The sequence below is a fragment of the Psammomys obesus genome, unplaced genomic scaffold (genome assembly GCF_907164565.1).
Source record: "Psammomys obesus unplaced genomic scaffold, mPsaObe1.curated_primary_1811, whole genome shotgun sequence".
Classification (NCBI taxonomy): domain Eukaryota; kingdom Metazoa; phylum Chordata; class Mammalia; order Rodentia; family Muridae; genus Psammomys; species Psammomys obesus.
The window spans coordinates 2520938-2537448 of record NW_026590405.1 but is presented as its reverse complement, the minus strand read 5'-3'; the positions used below and the strand labels follow the sequence as shown (position 1 = coordinate 2537448).

The following is a 16511-nucleotide window of genomic DNA, read 5'->3' as shown; positions in this document are numbered from 1 at the left end:
ACAATTTGGCCTCAGTCTCACCTCTCTTTCCTCGGGGGGGGGGGGGTTTCTGGGGTATTTCTTCTGAAAAACTTCAGTCTTTCTCTTCCCTTCTGCAAGCTGGGTGGGGGTGGGGTGGATATGTTCTTGCTTTTCATCCAACCTCTTGCTCGAGGCTGGACAGTTTTTTAAAACGCATCTTTGGAGGCTGGGGAAGTGTTGCTCAGTTGGGAGAATGCTTGCCTAGAAAGGATGAAGCCTTGGTTCAGTCCCCAGCATGGTATTAGCCAAGCGTATGACTCACACCTGTCATCCCAGCATTTGGGACACAGAAGTTCAGGGTCATCCTTGACTACACAGCATGGGTTTAATAAGACGAGATCATGTCTCAAAACAAACAAAAAAAAAAAAAAAGAAAAGAAAAGAAAAATGCATCTTTCCTGCAGGTTGCAAAGAAAACTTCTGGCACCTGTGGGGAAGCCTGGTTCCAACCCACCGTGGAGTTATTCCAGGTCAAAGGGGAAGACCCCAGTGTCACTGGGGCTGGCCACTGGGTCTCCTTAGTGTTTTAAAGGCCTTTCAGTATTTTAGAGGAATCACATTCAAATAGATAGAATACCAATAACGAAAGTGGGTGGAGAGGCAAGCAGTTCTCTGAGGAAGGGGAATTGAAATGCCTCAACCCCACTGAACAACCTCTGCCCCTACCTAGCCACAAGCAGTGGCTGGCCCAGATTCCCAGGCCTTACAGAAACCCTACCAGATGTTCTTCAGGGCCCACACTGCAAGACCAAGGTCATATTTCCTGAAGGCGGTGCTTGGCCAACCACTTACCAGGGTGTCTATCACACCCCACTTCATTCTAGAAGCAAAACTAGTACATCTGTTTTGTTTTGTTTTTTGTTTCTTCTGCTCCCCGGCACTCAGTTCCTCCTCAGGCAGATTCAGTTCCTGCTCTGAAGGGCCCGCCTGGAACACCCTCACGTCCTGGTGCATGCTGAGATATAGGGAGAGAAGAGGGTCCCACTCCTAGAAACTGCCAACAGAAATCCTCCCTGCCTGTCATGTTGCTGAGATGGCCAGCCTGCAGCCAAGCAATAAAAACACCTAATCGTGTCCGGCCAAGGAGCATCTAGGGGCTGCTGAGTGAAACCTCCTGACTCCCGTCAGAGTTGGCACTCTCGGTGTGAGTGTTAGGACAAGTAGGTGGGCCTGCAGCTCTGTGGCCCTTTGACAGCCCTCCTTCCCGAGGTGGGGGGAGGAACGCTCTGTCCTGTCCTTGCTTCTGTGTTTGCTTAACGCTCACTGCATCCAGGCAGGCGCTATGCTGTTGCCTCGGTGTGTCATAAACTAGTCAGAACCCACACGGCCCTAAGATGTGACTCCGTGACCGAGTGTATCACGTTGCAAACAAGAACAGTAATAGTACACAGCCCATCCAGTTCATCTGTCCGGTGTCACAGGACTGGAAAGTGGTAGAGCTGGGATAGTGTGCGGTATGTGACAGCAAAGACCACGTTCTTCGCTACTGAGACACGGTGTGCTGAGTCCCACGGGCACAAGGCTCTATCTCTCGTAAACAGCTGCTGGCTCTGAAGTGGTCACTGCTCCAGGGTATGCTGGACCCTGGCCAGAAGGATCAGGAGGAAGAAAGCTGAAGCACCCCAGCACACCCTGAAGAGCAGCTGTGCGGTGAGGGGTGTGTCAAAGCACCACTTAGCCCCTCTAGTTCCAGGACAGGAACGAACATGTTCCTGATGTAAACATCTTGTGAAACTCCCTGGGAAGGTGGGGCCATTTGCAGAGCAAAAATGTTGGCAGGGAGACTGGGCAGGGCTGGGAAGGGACCTCAGCCACCCACAGCCAACAATGGCTGCTCCTCTTCAGAGTGCCTGGAAAAGGTTGTGAAGAGACCATCTAGCCTGGGACAGAATTCTGGAGTCCCACAAAGTTTCTACAAGTTTTCCAAGGCTCTGATTTCCAATCGGAGAGATATAAATGACATTTTATCATCTCCATCACCCTCCTGGCACACCACAAGTTCTCGAGGAAGCCATGGGGAAAGAGCAGCTGACGAGAGCTACACACATGGGATTGTATTCAGTCTTTCTGGGGCATCATGACCCACATATCCTTGTTTCCCCATTAGGGGAGGACCACCTAGGTGAGGAGCTGAGACATATATATCAGTATACGACTTAGCAAGAATATATGTTGAGAGCCAAATACACAGGAAGGCCCAGAGACAAAGTTTATTTGGAGTTGGGTCAGTTTTCCATTCAATAAGTGGGTTATCTCATCACATTTGCCATGGAGTCAAGAGGAAAGCCTGAATGGAGCCTACAGTCTCAGCCACAATGCCACCAAGAGCGCACAGGGTTGAGATGGCCCTGCCATCCCTCCCAACCTAGGTGCCATGCCAAAGGGCAGCATGACTAGGAATTGGCCCTGCCAAATTTTCTTGGAGGTGTAGTCTGGGTTGGCTTTCCTCATGGATGATTGGCTTAGCAAGTCTGGATGTGGTAACCATTTTTAAACACAGAATGAGCTGCCGAGGCTCACCAGAATTCAAGGAGGCACCCCCATAGCCTCCTGTACGGTCTAGCAGTCTGAGGGGCTGGGCTGTCCCCTGGGAACAATGCTCCTCATGCAGACATTCGAGGGCCCTGGCTCAGATTCTGCCTTCTCACTACCTGCAGTGTCCCTGTTTCGAGTCCATTGTGCTCTGCCGAGGCTCCTTCTGGCTCTTCCTGGAAGATACTGTCCATTCACTAAGTCTTTTCTCTTGAATACTTTTGTTATGGCATAACAAACCCAACATGAAAGTACAGTTCGGTGGCATTAAAGCTCACGTCTGTGCGGCCATCACCTCCAGACGGCTCTCATTGTCCCAAGCTGGATCTGTGTTTCTGTTAAAAACAGACACTGTCTCTTCCCTAACCTGCCATGCTACTTACTGAGTTTGGCTGCCCTAAGGCCCCCCACAGAAGTGCAATCATTGCCTCTGCCTGCTGTGACTGACTTAACTCACTGGGCGAGGCCTCGGGACTCACTCCGGCCAGGGGCTTCACTTTGAAGGCTAAATACTCCACTATGGGGAGGGATCACATTTTGCCCATCCACAAATGGACACTGGGCTCGACCTTCCCCCCCCCCAAACTTTGACCTCTGACTGTGCTCCTGTGAACCCCGTGTGTAAACATCTCTGAGACCAGATTTTGGGTATAGGCCCAAAGAGGGTAGGAACTGTTACATTAGCTTCTGTGAAGTTTACCCACTGCAGGGACCCTGGCCTCCACCCCAGGGCCAGGCATCTACTTGTGAAGAAGTTGAAGAATTTTCTTTACCCAAAGGAGCTGCTGTATGGGACTGCCCTATGCTGGGAGATAGTAAAGACTCTGTTCGGAGGGCTTTTCCTGCGAAAGTCTTCTAAACCTGTAAAGGCTTAAGATTTCTAGAATTTGTAAAGGGATTCAGAGAACGTTTGGAGGAAGGAGGGAGGCCAAAGAGGGTAATGGCCATGAAAAAAATGCCTGCGGTTGACCTTTCGCTAAGACAGGCCACTGTGGCAGTCCTGCACAGCCCAGCCTGCTGAAGACAACAGTCCCCAGGCCTCTGGGGCCTCCCAAGTGTCTCAAAGGAATGCGCTCCCAGAGGTAAACCAATGGAAAGTCAAGGTTTCCCCCCAAATATTTTATTTAAATATTAAATTAAAAAAACATACATCAAACTAATCATTTGGCATACGTTTCTCACATTAACATGAGAATTGAAACAATTCCATCATAGTAAAAAAAACAAATTAAAAAAAACCCATTCTATATACATCTGAGATCACGTAGTGTCTTTTAAATAGGCGATTCCATTACAGTCCAGGACGGGGCTGCGAGGATCTACAAAAACACACCACACACGCAAAAAAAAAAAAAAAAAAAAAAAAAACAAAAAAAAACCAAAACCACACACACACAAAAAAAAACCCCAAAAAACGAGAACTAAAAACCATGACGTTACTGTTCCCTAGGAAGGGTTGACAGCAACTAGAAGACACAAAAACTGCCAGAAAGTAAAGTGCTTGTCGCTTCTGACACACAGCGGTGCCCAGGCCTTTGATCTGTGGTATCCAGACAGGAACTGAGGGAGACGAGGGCTGGCAGCCCAGGATACTGGGGTGCTTCCCCAATCCACACATCAGGTCGGCAGGAGGGCACCAGTTCTGACCCAGAACGGTCTTTCGAGTAAGCGGTGTAAGACAGGGCCACGGGGCCAACAGGGATGACCATGCTGTGACGTCAGGCTGAGCACAGCAGCCTCTTCTTGGCCTCAGGTAACTCAGTCAATCTTTGGCTTTTAGAAGTGCCTCCTTTCCTCTCCCTTAGTAACCTCAGGTTAATACTGAGGTGGCGACACGCCGTAGTCGCGTGGGAGGCAGAGGGATAGTCGCCTGACACAGAAAAGGTGGGAGGGGGTGACGCCCCTGGTTCCTTCCAGAGGTTTTCGGATGGCAGAGCTGTGCCTGGGCCGACCTGCCGAGGTAGACTGGTCAGGTGGGGCCACTCCCTGACCCTCTACCCTGTGCTGGGGGTGGGCAGCCTGCAGCCCCTTCAACACAAATGTGGTGCAGACGGGGACACATCTTAATGTGACCAAGAGAGAGTTAAGCCAGGAACGTAAGAGTGTATACAAAATAGAAAAAATAAGTACTGTCTCCTATTTATATACATATACAGTATTTGCTTAAAAAAGAAACTTTACAAACACTGAACTATACTTCTCATATTCCTGGAATGCGAGCCAGACAGAGCCCAGGCCTGGGTCCCAGACCAAGGGCAGGTGGTTATAAACAAGATGCCCGCTGGCTGCCTGGACCCCTCTTGGTCACAGCCCCTTGGTATTGCACAATTTCCCCAAGTCAGGTGTTCTTGTTGGACCCTGATAATGAAATGCGTAAAAATCTGATAATTAGCAGCGGAGTCGAGAGAGATGGCAGGAAGGAACTTCCTGGCTTTCTTGAGGTGTGAGGGGCCCTGGGCTGAGCGACCATGGGACAGAGCTCCTACCTGCAGGTCCTAAACCCCTTCCAGTCCTCTGAATAAGCCTGGCAAACTGACTTGAGCAGCTAGCTACAAAGTCCAAGCTACGCTACGATGAGGCCGTCCACGGGCTGACAGGAAAAAAAAAAAAAAAAATCCAGATTCTGTGCCCGGCCTTCCCCTAGGCCGGTCCTACTCGGAAAGCAGCAAGTTCACAGTTTTTGTTAAAGCACGAGCATTTCAGAAGTGGAGAGCTGTGAACCCAAACCCAGGACAGTGACAACCAACACACGGGTATGTGCCACACTCGGTGCCGCTCCCCTCCAGGGGTGACCAAGCTCGCCATGTTACGGCGATGAACTGACAAACGGGAGTGTAGGTCCCTGAGCAGCATGGCCCCCCTCTTCTCCTTCACCCCAGCTGCATGGGTTTTTCCTCTCACCCCGCTACCCCTCCCATCCACCCGCCTGTATGACACACCCTCAATTATTATTTTTCTTCAGAAAGTTTCAGTCCCTACTCACCATTGAGGTCACTCAGTGCAAGGAAAAACAAACAACAACAAAAAAAAAAAAAAAAAAAAAAAAAAAAAAAATTTCCTAAAAAGCCCATACACCAAACATATTGCTTGTTTCACGTCTAGAAAGTTCTTGGCTTTGAGTCCGAAACCATCTTCACATACTCTGAAATTATTGCTTGGAAGAGTCAGTCGGCCACGGCGGGGTGCGGCAGGCAGAGCCACCCCCACTCACTGTACCAGGACAAATGTCCCCCGCTGGCCAGAGGTCAGGTCCTCCATCTCACAGTCCCCCTGTGGCAGCCCAGCAGGATCACAGCTTGGGGCCAGCCTGGTGAGGCACTGTGGCAGGGGCCCGGTGGGTAGGGCCACTGGGCCAGCACTGATGTGCAAGTGGGCATCCAGGAGCTGTGCAGCAGATGCCACGGGGGACATGCCAGCCTGGAGGAGGGGTGCCGGCAGCAGTGGGATCCCAGACATGAGGAGGCCATCACAGGGTGCGAGCACGTATGGGACAGGGGATGGCTGGGGGCCCTGCTGGCAGCTGGATGAGGTGACTGAATGGTGCTGTAACTGGAGCAGCCTGAAGAACAGAGAGACGGGGAGGGAAGAGGTCACTCTGTTGGCTCTGCCTAGAAGCTCTCCGGTTTCCACACTGCCCAGGTGGGTCCCGCCCACCTCAGAGCTGCTCTTGGCAGATGAGCTTTCACACAGCTTTGCGTGTGGCGTGACACATTCCTGAGCAGAGATGCCAGCTCAACAGGAGAGTCTTGGTCATCACGGCCCTCCACCCACAGAAGGTTACTAAACCTGCCCACTGCCTCTCCTCACTCTATCCTGAAGGTCCCAGGCTGCAGGGACCTCAGCGAGGGGCCACATGACAGGGGACATCTCAGCACACAGGGAAGGGGGGATGCCTGCTTCACGAGCTCCTTAAAAGAAAGGGTGAAGAACACAGGAAGGGCGTGGCAGGCCTACCTCTGCTGGTGCAGCACCTCCTCGAGCAGGCTCCTGCCCTCCCGGCTGCTAGCTGTGCAGCCTTGCAGGCTTGAGCTGGGGGCTGGGGTGTGGAAGGTACTCATGCCTCCCCGGGAAGCACGGATGGAGGACTGGCACACCTGGCGCGCCAGCCCTTTGATCTTGTTCAGTCCCAGGAACCCCTTGGTCCTCGCATTCTTTCTCAGCTGCTGCCGGAAGGCCTTCAGCCCTGTGGAGACAAGAGCAGGGGTTAGCAGGCCTGGCTCTAGGTTACGGCCAACAGCCTTCAGCCTGCTGGAGTTGCCATGCCCTGAGGTGGAGGGAAGGAAAGGATAGCCGGGCAGCTATGGCTGAGGTTCCCTATGGGGCCTGGCAAGTGCCACCTCCTGACCAACATCCACGCCTCCTCCATGGCCAGCCTTCTTTGCAGGTCTGGGGCTGTAGTCCCTCCCACAATAGGACAGGTGTGTCTAGGTACTATGCTATGGAGGAGGGTGTGTGCAGCGCACTGGGCTCTGGAGGCTCCCAGGACTGACACAGACAGAGAGGGCCTCACAGCTACCCCTGACCCTTATGTCAAGAGTCTCTCCTTGGCCCTCGCTCTCCTGCCAGGCAGGAGTTGTTGCCCCAAATGGTTGTCCCTCACACTCAGGGCCAGGTCTGAGTCCACCCTGCAAGACAGGCTGCCTAGAACTGGGGTGGGGCCTCCATTCTGTCTAAAGGGCACTGATGGTCCTCTCATGCTGGGGCTGGGGCAGAACTTCCACCAAGAAGAGAGACGGCCTGCCGAGACAGCAGCACTACCTGGGGCAGGAGGGATGGGTAGGGAAGGGGGCCTTACCTTGAGTGAGTGAGGTATCTGACGCTCTCCGTCCCTCCTGGAAGCTGACAGGAAGTAGGACAGCTGTGCCCAGACCTGCCTGAGCCTGTAGCACAGGGGTGGCTGACTGTGACCCCAGGAAAGGGGAGGCCAATCTGACTGGAGAGCTGGTGCCCAGCAGCCCTGGAGTGGCCAGGCCGCCACCGAGCCCTGCAGGACCTTCACTTGCAGAGAAGGGGAGGCAGCTGTCAGAGCTAGTTCCTTCTGAGGGACTCGCTGTGGCAGAGGAGGAGACGATTATGCCTGTGGGAAGATCAGCTGCCTGAGAAGGAGACCTCATACCCCAGAGTACAGCCTGAGGGACGGGGTTCACACCTGCTAGTGAGGGGTCCAGTAGCAGTGGTATTCTGGGCCAGCAGAGTCCAGCGGCCCTGGATATAAAATAAGCCCATGGATGCAAGCACAGATGAAAGGCTAACAGCATCACTCAGACCCCAGGACAGGAAGAGGCCCTCCAGTGCCCGGGCAGCCAAGGGGTGGCCTGTCACTGAGAAAGGTACATGCATGCCCAAGGATGAACCACGGGGTCACTGAAAAACCAACAACAAAACCCTTTAACTGGAGGAGTGTGGCAGGCAAAGAGCCCACTTCAAGTGAATTCAACTTGGACTTGACCCTCAACCTGGATGCCGGGTATTTGGACTTACAAGGAGGATTGAGTGGGGAGAAATGGGTGGAGACTTCAGCCAGCGTGTGCCTCCGGCCTGTGCTGCCAGGCAGGGGTCCCTGGACCTCCTGCTCCTCCTCCAGACCAGGACCCTGCCTGGCCTCCTCACTGATGGCTGTGTCCAGCAGGCTGCTGGGGGAGACGGAACGGTGACGGAATGCTCCGCTGCAGTTGGTATCCACGGGGAAGAATAAGGGCTGCAGGAGAGGGACAGAGGCCGGTAACTTCCAGGGCCCTAAGACCGATGCAACCCGGCCACCAGGAAAGGGCGAGTCACCCACAAGGGACCAGCACCCACACACCTGAAGGGAACTGTGCAGGTCACAGTCCATCTCGGCCTGCAGGACAGACTGAGCCAAGGCCTGGGGCTGCGGACACAGCAGAGAGGGCCGGAAAGGGTCACACGGGAGAATTTCTTGAGGCACCTGGGGCCAGAGAGGAGGGAGGAATTGTTAGGAAGTGATTCCAGGGTCAACTATCCGTGGCAGCAGGCTGGTTCCGCAGATGAAACCGACAGAGGCCAGAAGCTAGCAGAACGGGCTTCGGGCTCGGGATCCGGGGCCTTCATCTATGACCATAAGCATGTGCAGGTGGCCAGGACCGGGTGCTAGGAATGGGCTGAAGGGCAGGGCCTGGCCTAGAGTGCAGCAGCCATAACCCGTCCCCTGATCCCCAAAGCCCCTCTTTTTCCCACAGCCTGTGGCTGAAGCACAGCTGGGGGTGCAGTGAGGTCCAGGGGCCTGCCCTGAGAGTCAGTGCCATGTCTAACTAAGCAAGGGGCTGCTGGCTCTGAGGGGACAACAAAAGGGACAGGAGCAGGGCTTTGGGTGGGAGCTCTTCCTCACCTCCAGACTGCTGAGGTCCGGGCTGCGGATCCTGGGCTGTCTGGGAGGTGCAGGGCCGGGCCGGGATGAGGACTGGGTGCTTCGGTGCTCCTTGAGGCGCTCAAGGAGGAGGTAGTAAATGGCAGCGAAGTGGTTGTAGCTACTGTTCTGCAGGGACTGGGGAGCAGGGGCAGTGGGTCAGACCAAGGCCCCGGCTGCCCTGGCCACTAGGCTTGTCTACGAGACCGTCCCGAGGTAACTTCCAGGGGGCCAGGAATATTCTTAGAGAAGGGGACAAGCGGCCCTTAAATTAGACTGGACTCCCATTTTAATCCTACAGGCCTGCTTTGCCCGAGAAAGCCCATCCTGTCGCCACCCCAGGACGTGAGGCCTAGTCAGGGCTAAGCGCCGAGTGCTCACCTCAATTGTCCTCTGCCGGTCGATGCCTAGGGCCAGCATGATACCCAGCACCTGCTCGTTGTAGTCGCCCAGGTTGGAGGTGTAGCCCTGCATGGAGAAGGCGGGGTCGTCCTGCTGCAGGAGGGTGGGGTCGGCCTGCATCCACCGGTGCTGGCGGATCTGGGCGATGGTGATGCGCTTGGCGGGGTCCACGACCAGCATGCGTCGGATGAGTGTCTCGCAGTCTGCGGAGGTGAAGGTCGCACACTGAGGACAGGGGTGCTGAACCGGGGGGCTTATCCCCACCCCCGTGAAAACCACCCGAGTGATAGCCAGGACGCCTGAAGCTGCCACTACAGTCTTCCCCCTGCTGCGGAGAAGAGCCACCGAGTGGGGGGCCAGACCCAGGGGACACACTCTACTCTTTCTAAATGTCCCCTGTGGGAAACCATTCAGACTCTCCCTCCTGTCCTGACACACGTGAGGTTAAGGCATCTTTATAAAACAGAAAGGCTTATGTGTGTGAGAGGGGCGGGCACTGTTGTGCCTGACGGTGGGGGGGAATACAGAGATAAGACTAACAGGACACAACTGTGGGGGGGGGGGGGGCTCTTGCCCACGCTGTAAGGAGGGGCAGTGGGAAAGCAACTGTGGGTTGAGTTTCTCTTGCAGCCTGATCGCCTGGACCTAAGTCCTGACCTGACGGCAGACTTGCCAGACCCACCCACCACCACTCCCCTACCGCCAGGGCGGCCCAGCTCCACGCCCACCCACCTTGAGACATGAAGAAGGGGATGCGGAAGCGCCCCTCCAGCACCCGCTGCCTCAGGGTCGGCAGGTTGGGTCCGTCAAAGGGGAGGGAGCCGCAGACGAGGACGTAGAGCACCACTCCGAGGCTCTGTGAATGACAGGAGAGCAGCGTTGGTTGGTGCTGCGCTGCCGGCTCCGGGGGGATCGGGTAAGCAGGCGTCAGGGTCCAAAAGGGGCTCTTACCCAGATGTCCAGCTGGGGCCCTTCGTACTCCTTCCCCTCGAAGACTTCAGGGGCTGCATAGGGGGGGCTCCCACACCACGTGGACAGAGGCTCGCCTGGCTTGTAGAAATTCCCAAATCCAAAATCTGTGAGGCAGAGGAAGAGGCACCGGCATCAGTCTGGGACTGGCGAGCAGCGCTGCGCTGGAGGGGACACCGGAAACCCCACGGGGCCTCCCGAGCCACATAGTCTTGCCTGCCAGCTTGATGTCCATGTTGCTGTCCAGCAGCAGGTTCTCCGTCTTGAGGTCCCGGTGCACTATGTGATGGTTGTGGCAGTACTCCACCGCTGACAGGATCTGCCAGAACTTCTTCCTAGCCTCGTTTTCGCTCAGGTGCCCATTGGAGGTCAGGTAATCTGAGGGGCAATAAAACTAAGTCACATCCCAAGATGCCGAGCCTGCCACGACCGGGGGCTGGGCAGGGATACACACTGAGAACCACAGGGGAGACAGGCACACACGAGGAGGCAGGTTTCGCCTGACGCTAAAATGAACGCGACTCACCGAACATTTCTCCATTTTTTGCAAATTCTGTGACAATGTATAGCATATCTTTTGTCTCCATAACCTGAAACAACCAAAAAGGAAAAATTTAAGCCGAGGAGAAAGGATCACACGGAAGCCATCATGGATGCACCTGAACCCCAAACAACCTTTGACCTGTCCAAGAAACTGCTTCCATCATTTAAGGAAGGAGAGACGGAGGGGAAAGAAACATAATGCAGGGAGAGATACAACTTTACATGGCTTCGGATAAACCCCTCCACCCCACCATCTCCTGGTCCTGTCTGTCCTGGCAACTCTGCTCTTAAAAGGGAAAGAGCCACAAACAGGGCTATACAGGGCAAGCCATTTGCCTTGCAATGCCTCCTGGGAGCTCTGGAGGGCATGAACGTCAGAATCCTAGGAGCATCCTTTCAGAAGCCCCATGGACAAATGGTCATTCAAGAAAAAAAAAAAGAAAAAGAAAAAAGAAAAGCAAACTGAGTAATCAATACAAATATCCTACCCCCCACTTGCTTTCCTGACGAGGCATTAAGCCTTAAGAACATGGGGACTGCTCTTTGTACAGCGCATTGCTTGGCATGTGTCAACAGGAAGGGCCAGGGTCAACATACACCTTCAGAGTTCATTCATTGACCGACAACTTTGTTAGCTAAAAAAATTTAAACCGTAACTAAGCAACAAAGTAAAATTCGATTTTTTGGTTCTGAAACAAATTAAAAGACACCCATGTACGTGTATAGTTTAAATGTTCCAGAGGAGCCAGGTATGGTAGCATACACCTGTCATCCTAGCACTCGGGAGGCAGAGGCACAACTGCCGGAAGTTCAAGGCCAGCCTGGACTACATAGCACATTCCAGGCCGGTCAGTCTACATAGTGAAATTGTCTCAATACAAATAAATGAATAAAACATTTAGGGAGAGAAAGAGAATGTACCCTGACAGAAAGAAAGCTTTCTTTGGGTTCAAGACATACTGTTATTCCTTTAAAAGATATTTTAAAGAATCTTTTTGAGTCATAAATTTACTAAGAAAAGTGTTATTAAAAAAATAGCAATTTGGCTAAAAATTTATCTGTCATCTCCCCTCCCCACAGTGCGGCAGAAGACCTCTGCTTATTCTTCTTCTTGATAAAGGAAAACGAACTTAAGAGTCTACATCTTTTAACCTTTTAAAACCCTAAATAAACCAAGTGTGGCGGGAGACATCTGTAATCCTAGCACTCAGGAGACTACAGCAGGAGGACTGCCACAAGTCGAAGGCCATCAAGACACAGAGAGCAGCGTGCCAGCTGGAGCAGCAACACAGCAAGACCCTATTCTCAACAAATGAAACCAAACAAACTCTCCCCACTCCCACCCACAGGAGAGAATAATGCCTCAGCAGGACTCTAGGGCCCAGGCCAGCGGAATGAATGCTGGACACCAGTGTCGAGAGCAGCCCACCCAATCCTGAAAGCTGAGCCACTGAAGACAGGAGTTAAAATATCCACGCTGGCAACCATCGCCCGGGTAACATTTCCTCCGTATGGCACGGCTTTGACCTGGTCGACAAGTGGAAAGCAGGGAGGAAAGGAAGGTTCTGCAAGCAGCAAAGGTTGGACTCCATGGGCAGGAGCACAAGAGTGGGCCTGTTCCGAAGGTCAGGGGAGGCATCTTCCCGGCCCCCTCTCCCAAGCACTGGTCATGGAGGAAACTTATCTTGGAGCACAGCTTAAAAGATGAAAATTGGAATACAGCATGACCCCTGAGCACACAGCCCCGGGCTCTGTGCTTAGAGACAGGAGGGAGCCAGCACCACAGGCCAAATACGAGCTCCAGCGACTTGTCTGCCTTTGTTCTGAGAAGGACGGCCAGAGGTAATTTTAAATTACAGTTCTCTCCCCTGCTGCACCGTACACACAGCTTTTCCAGCTGCACAGTTGCCTGTAGTCACCTCAGGCACACGGGGATTCTGAGGGCCACCGACAGGATTCACACAGCATCATTCACAAGGCCTGGCTCCTCTGCACATAGACCCGTTCCATGGCAGCGGGAGCCACGGTTTATCTATCACTAGGCAGATCGAGGAAGATTGTCAGGGAGCAGCCAACAGACAAACGGGTGAGGCACATTCTCACCCGAGATTAAATGTCAGGTTCCTAGGGTTAAAGTATCACCCTGTCTTCCCCAGGCACCACCGGTTACACTCCCTGGAGGCAAGGGCTGGCCACTGCCATCACAAAGATACATTGGGGGAAACTGGAAAGAACAGCTGCTGCTTTTTTTTTTTTTTTTTTTTTTTTTTTTTAAACATTTAGTCCTCATCTGCAAAGGCGGAAGTTTCGAGTTTCCCTCAAGTTTGTCCTTCTGCACTAAGCCTGATCCTACATGTGGCTATTCTCACAATGCCAGGACTTCATCAACAGACCTCAGTACATCCAAAACTGCAACAAATCACAATACTTGACAAAACGAGAGGAAATCAAGTATACCCCAGAGCAAGAGACTAAAACCATCAATAGAGCTACACAATCTAAGCGAGGTCAATGCATTTACTTTGTACCCCCTGGGTCCTGCACAGCAGCAGAAAGCCAGGCCACCTTCAGGGACCACAGGCTCGGGGTGTGGCACGTGAAAAGCATTGCACATGCCCATGGAGCAGCGAGGCACCCAGGCTCACCTGGTACAGCTTGATTATGTGCGGGTGGTTCAGGAGTTTCATGAGCTGGACCTCCCGGTAGATCTTCTCCAGATTGCTAGAGTCTAAGCGGGTCTTGTCAATTATCTTTATTGCAACCTGCAGATTTTAAGAAGAAAAGGGGGTAAACAGATCTCATTTGCACTTTTTTTTTTTTTTTTTTTTTTTTGCAAATGAATTTCTCAAACATTTGATGCCTTCAAAAGGTCACAAGAAATTGGGAGAAAATAAAAAGTAGCCAATAACCTTGTGCTTACTAAGGAACCACTCATTTCTGGTCCCCCCCCCCCTTCTCTTTTTATTTTTTGGCGGGGAGGGGGTGGTTCTGGTCATTATTATCTTTGCTGCTCCCTAGTAATTGTACAAATTATGCAGAAACATAATACAAAGCTTCCCCCCCTTTACCAGACTAAACACTGCCATCGTTTACAATTGTGACAATCAACTCTGCAGGACTGAATCAGCAAAGGGGTCCACCCCCTGGCTGGATCCACTCACCAACACCCCCCCTCCCCGGGTTTAGTACTCCCCCCCACACACACACACAACACGCGCGCGCACCTGCGTTTTGGTGACTCGGTGCCGCGCCAGCTTAACCACCGCAAAATTGCCTTTGCCCAGGGTCCGCTCCACGTCGTAAAAGCCCACCCGGAGGGGCTTCTGCTGGCCCTGGCCTGTGCCTGAGGGGACCGCGCTGAACTCCGACATGATCACCATGGCTTCGGGCCGCACCTGCGGGTCAGCGAGGAGTGCGCTCAGCACCGGCCGACGCCGGCCCGACCCCGCTGGGCCCCCCGCCAGCCCCAGCCTCCACGACGTGGCCACCGAAACTGCGTCCGCCAGGCCCCCACGCGTGCGTCCTCGACCCCGTCTTCCTTCAGCCCGCGGAGTGGCCCCCGACCCTGGATCCCAGCTCGCACCCCGACTCGCTCATTCCTTGACACCGTGTCCCCGGCTGAAGCCCCCACGCACGCAGTCCCCTACCACGAATCCCACCGGCCAGAGCCCTCGGATCCCGGGCTCCCAGCCCGCGCCCCCACGCGCGCGCCCCCACGATCCCAGGTTCCCTGAGCGCGGGGCCCCCACGCACGCGCCCTCCGACCCCCGGTCCTGGCCGGGCGCGCGCGCCAGCAGTCCACCCGCGGTCGACCCCACGCCAGTCCCTAGACACCCTGGGGTCCCGGGCTTTCACCGCGCTCCCATCCACCAGCGCCCGCCCCTGGCTCCCCAGGACAGGCTCCTCAATCCGGTGCTCGCGGACCCGCCTCCGGGCGCCGACCCGCAACAATGGGGAGCCCGCGAGGCTGGAGTCCTGCCCAGCGACCCCACGCGCGCACCTGCGGGCCGCGGGGACCCGAACCCGCGCCGCCGCTCACCTCCGCCGCCCTCCGTGCGCCCGACCCGGGACGCCACCCGCTCGGCTGTTCGCTCTGCTCCGGCGCCCGCAGTTCGCGCCGCCGCCACCAACGCTGCCGCCGCCGCCCGGGCCGCGCCGCATGTCAGCGCCCCGCCGCCGCCGGCCGCACGCGGCAACGCCCCGCCCCGCCCCGCCCCGCCCAGCGTAAGCCCCGCCCCGCCCCGCCCCCCGCGGCAGGCACAGCCCATTGACGTCGTTTTGACGCCAGAGCGACGCGCGGCCCAGAGCCGGCAGAGGGGGAGCGGAGATCGGGCGGTTGCCAAGAGACTGGAGGCTCTGACGCGCGCGCCGTTGAGGCCGTCGCCATGGCGACCGCGGGCGGTGACGTCAGGGGCCGGGCTCCGCAGCCGCCTGAGACTGTCGGCGCCCCCTGCCGGGCACGGGCGACACTGCTCTGGCCCACCGACCAGGAGGCCGAGCCTGCTTGGGGACCAGTTCTCCCGGGGCCTCGGGGCGGGTACGGTGCCCCGCGGGTACTCATTGCCCCCTTCGGACGCAGCAGGACGGGATTTTCGACGTGGGGCTCTAGAGCTGATGGCTCTGGACTGATCACTCCAACTATGTCGGGCGTTCGGTGTACAGCCAGCAGTGGTTGCCCTTTGACCTTCACCTCTTCCCCGAGAGGGCCGGCCAGCTGCAGGAATGCCTGGCATTCTCTAAGAAACGGTTAGTTGAACGCCAGTTACTTTTGTTACAGAAAAACAAAACAAACAAACAAAAACCCTCAAAATAATCATCAAGTTGGAAAGTTAAAGCCAGATATTCTAATGGCCCTGAAGGAGCCCCTCCAAGACTAGCCCACCACACTGGTCCTGAGTGTCCCGGGACAGTTGAATAGGAGGGTGCTTCAGACCCAGGCAGCGGAAGGACCCAACCCCTGCCAACATTCCACCCCACTCAGGGCTGGTAGGTGGGGCCCTAGGAGGACTGGGCACTTTGCCCACTCCCTTGGCGGCTGATGCTGTCTGCCAGTTGGCCCACCCTGTCTGTCCCCAAGCTGCTTCCAGACAACAGATAGGACACAGGGCGCCTAGGACCTTGGGACTGACCCTGAGAGTGCCTGCCGGAAGCAGGGCCCATTAAAGGGGAGATGGAGTGTGGAGGAGAGGGAAAATGGCATGTGTGTGACTCCTTTTGTTTGTGGTGGGCTGGTGCTGTGTTCCTTCACACCTCATCAGAGAGTAAGACGTGTTCTAAGGGGCAGCCGACATGAGAGTCATGGACAGACGATTTTTCAAGGCTAGGAAGGCAGACGTTGGGGGATAAATTTCTCTGGATCCTTTCCCCGTGGCTTCTTGTGTGAGAGAGAACTAATACCTCCTCAAGGGAGGAAGCATTTAGGGGCAGATGGGGGTGGTGCAGGCTGACCTGAGGGAGGCCACAACCCCCTCACCCTCGTGCTACTGTTGCCACACTTCTCAGCCCCAGCAGGGTTTCACCATTCTCAACCTTGCCTTTCCCGGACGAGTGTGTTTTGAAGGTCATTCAAGGACCTTCATCCTTGAAGGCATCTCAAAGTCCCTTTAGTCTTCCAGCATGCTCCCTTTATTTGTCCCAAATCAAGGATTTGGGGGAGTGTTTTTAGTTTCTCCCTTCGGGG

General features: G+C 54.9%; 1 protein-coding gene across 2 annotated transcripts; it reads right to left on the bottom strand.

Moving 5' to 3' along the window:
- Positions 1-3649: 3649 nt before the first annotated feature.
- Positions 3650-14980, bottom strand: Sik1 (salt inducible kinase 1). Of its 2 annotated transcripts, XM_055607243.1 has the most exons (14): positions 14871-14980; positions 14056-14226; positions 13477-13593; positions 10815-10878; positions 10505-10666; positions 10271-10395; positions 10052-10175; positions 9299-9522; positions 8900-9055; positions 8357-8479; positions 8035-8251; positions 7349-7630; positions 6508-6736; positions 3650-6112 (listed from the first exon to the last, which is right to left on the bottom strand). In XM_055607243.1, exons 2-14 carry the CDS (start codon positions 14209-14211, stop codon positions 5761-5763), a joined length of 2331 nt encoding a protein of 776 aa, XP_055463218.1. In that variant the 5' UTR covers positions 14212-14226; positions 14871-14980; the 3' UTR covers positions 3650-5760. The 2 variants fall into 2 exon arrangements, with proteins under 2 accessions (XP_055463218.1, XP_055463219.1); XM_055607244.1 differs by lacking the exons at positions 3650-6112; positions 6508-6736 and having other exon boundaries at positions 7571-7758.
- Between the last annotated feature and the right edge of the window lie 1531 nt (positions 14981-16511).

Bases quoted from the DNA above. Each gene is read 5' to 3' on its own strand.
- Sik1 (XM_055607243.1), bottom strand. From the start codon at position 14,211: ATGGTGATCATGTCGGAGTTCAGCGCGGTCCCCTCAGGCACAGGCCAG. The intron at 10,396-10,504 runs GCAAGACTATGT...TCTGCCTCACAG, and splicing joins CATGGACATCAAGCTGGCAG to ATTTTGGATTTGGGAATTTC. The intron at 6,737-7,348 runs GTAAGGCCCCCT...TTGTCTCCACAG, and splicing joins AGATACCTCACTCACTCAAG to GGCTGAAGGCCTTCCGGCAG.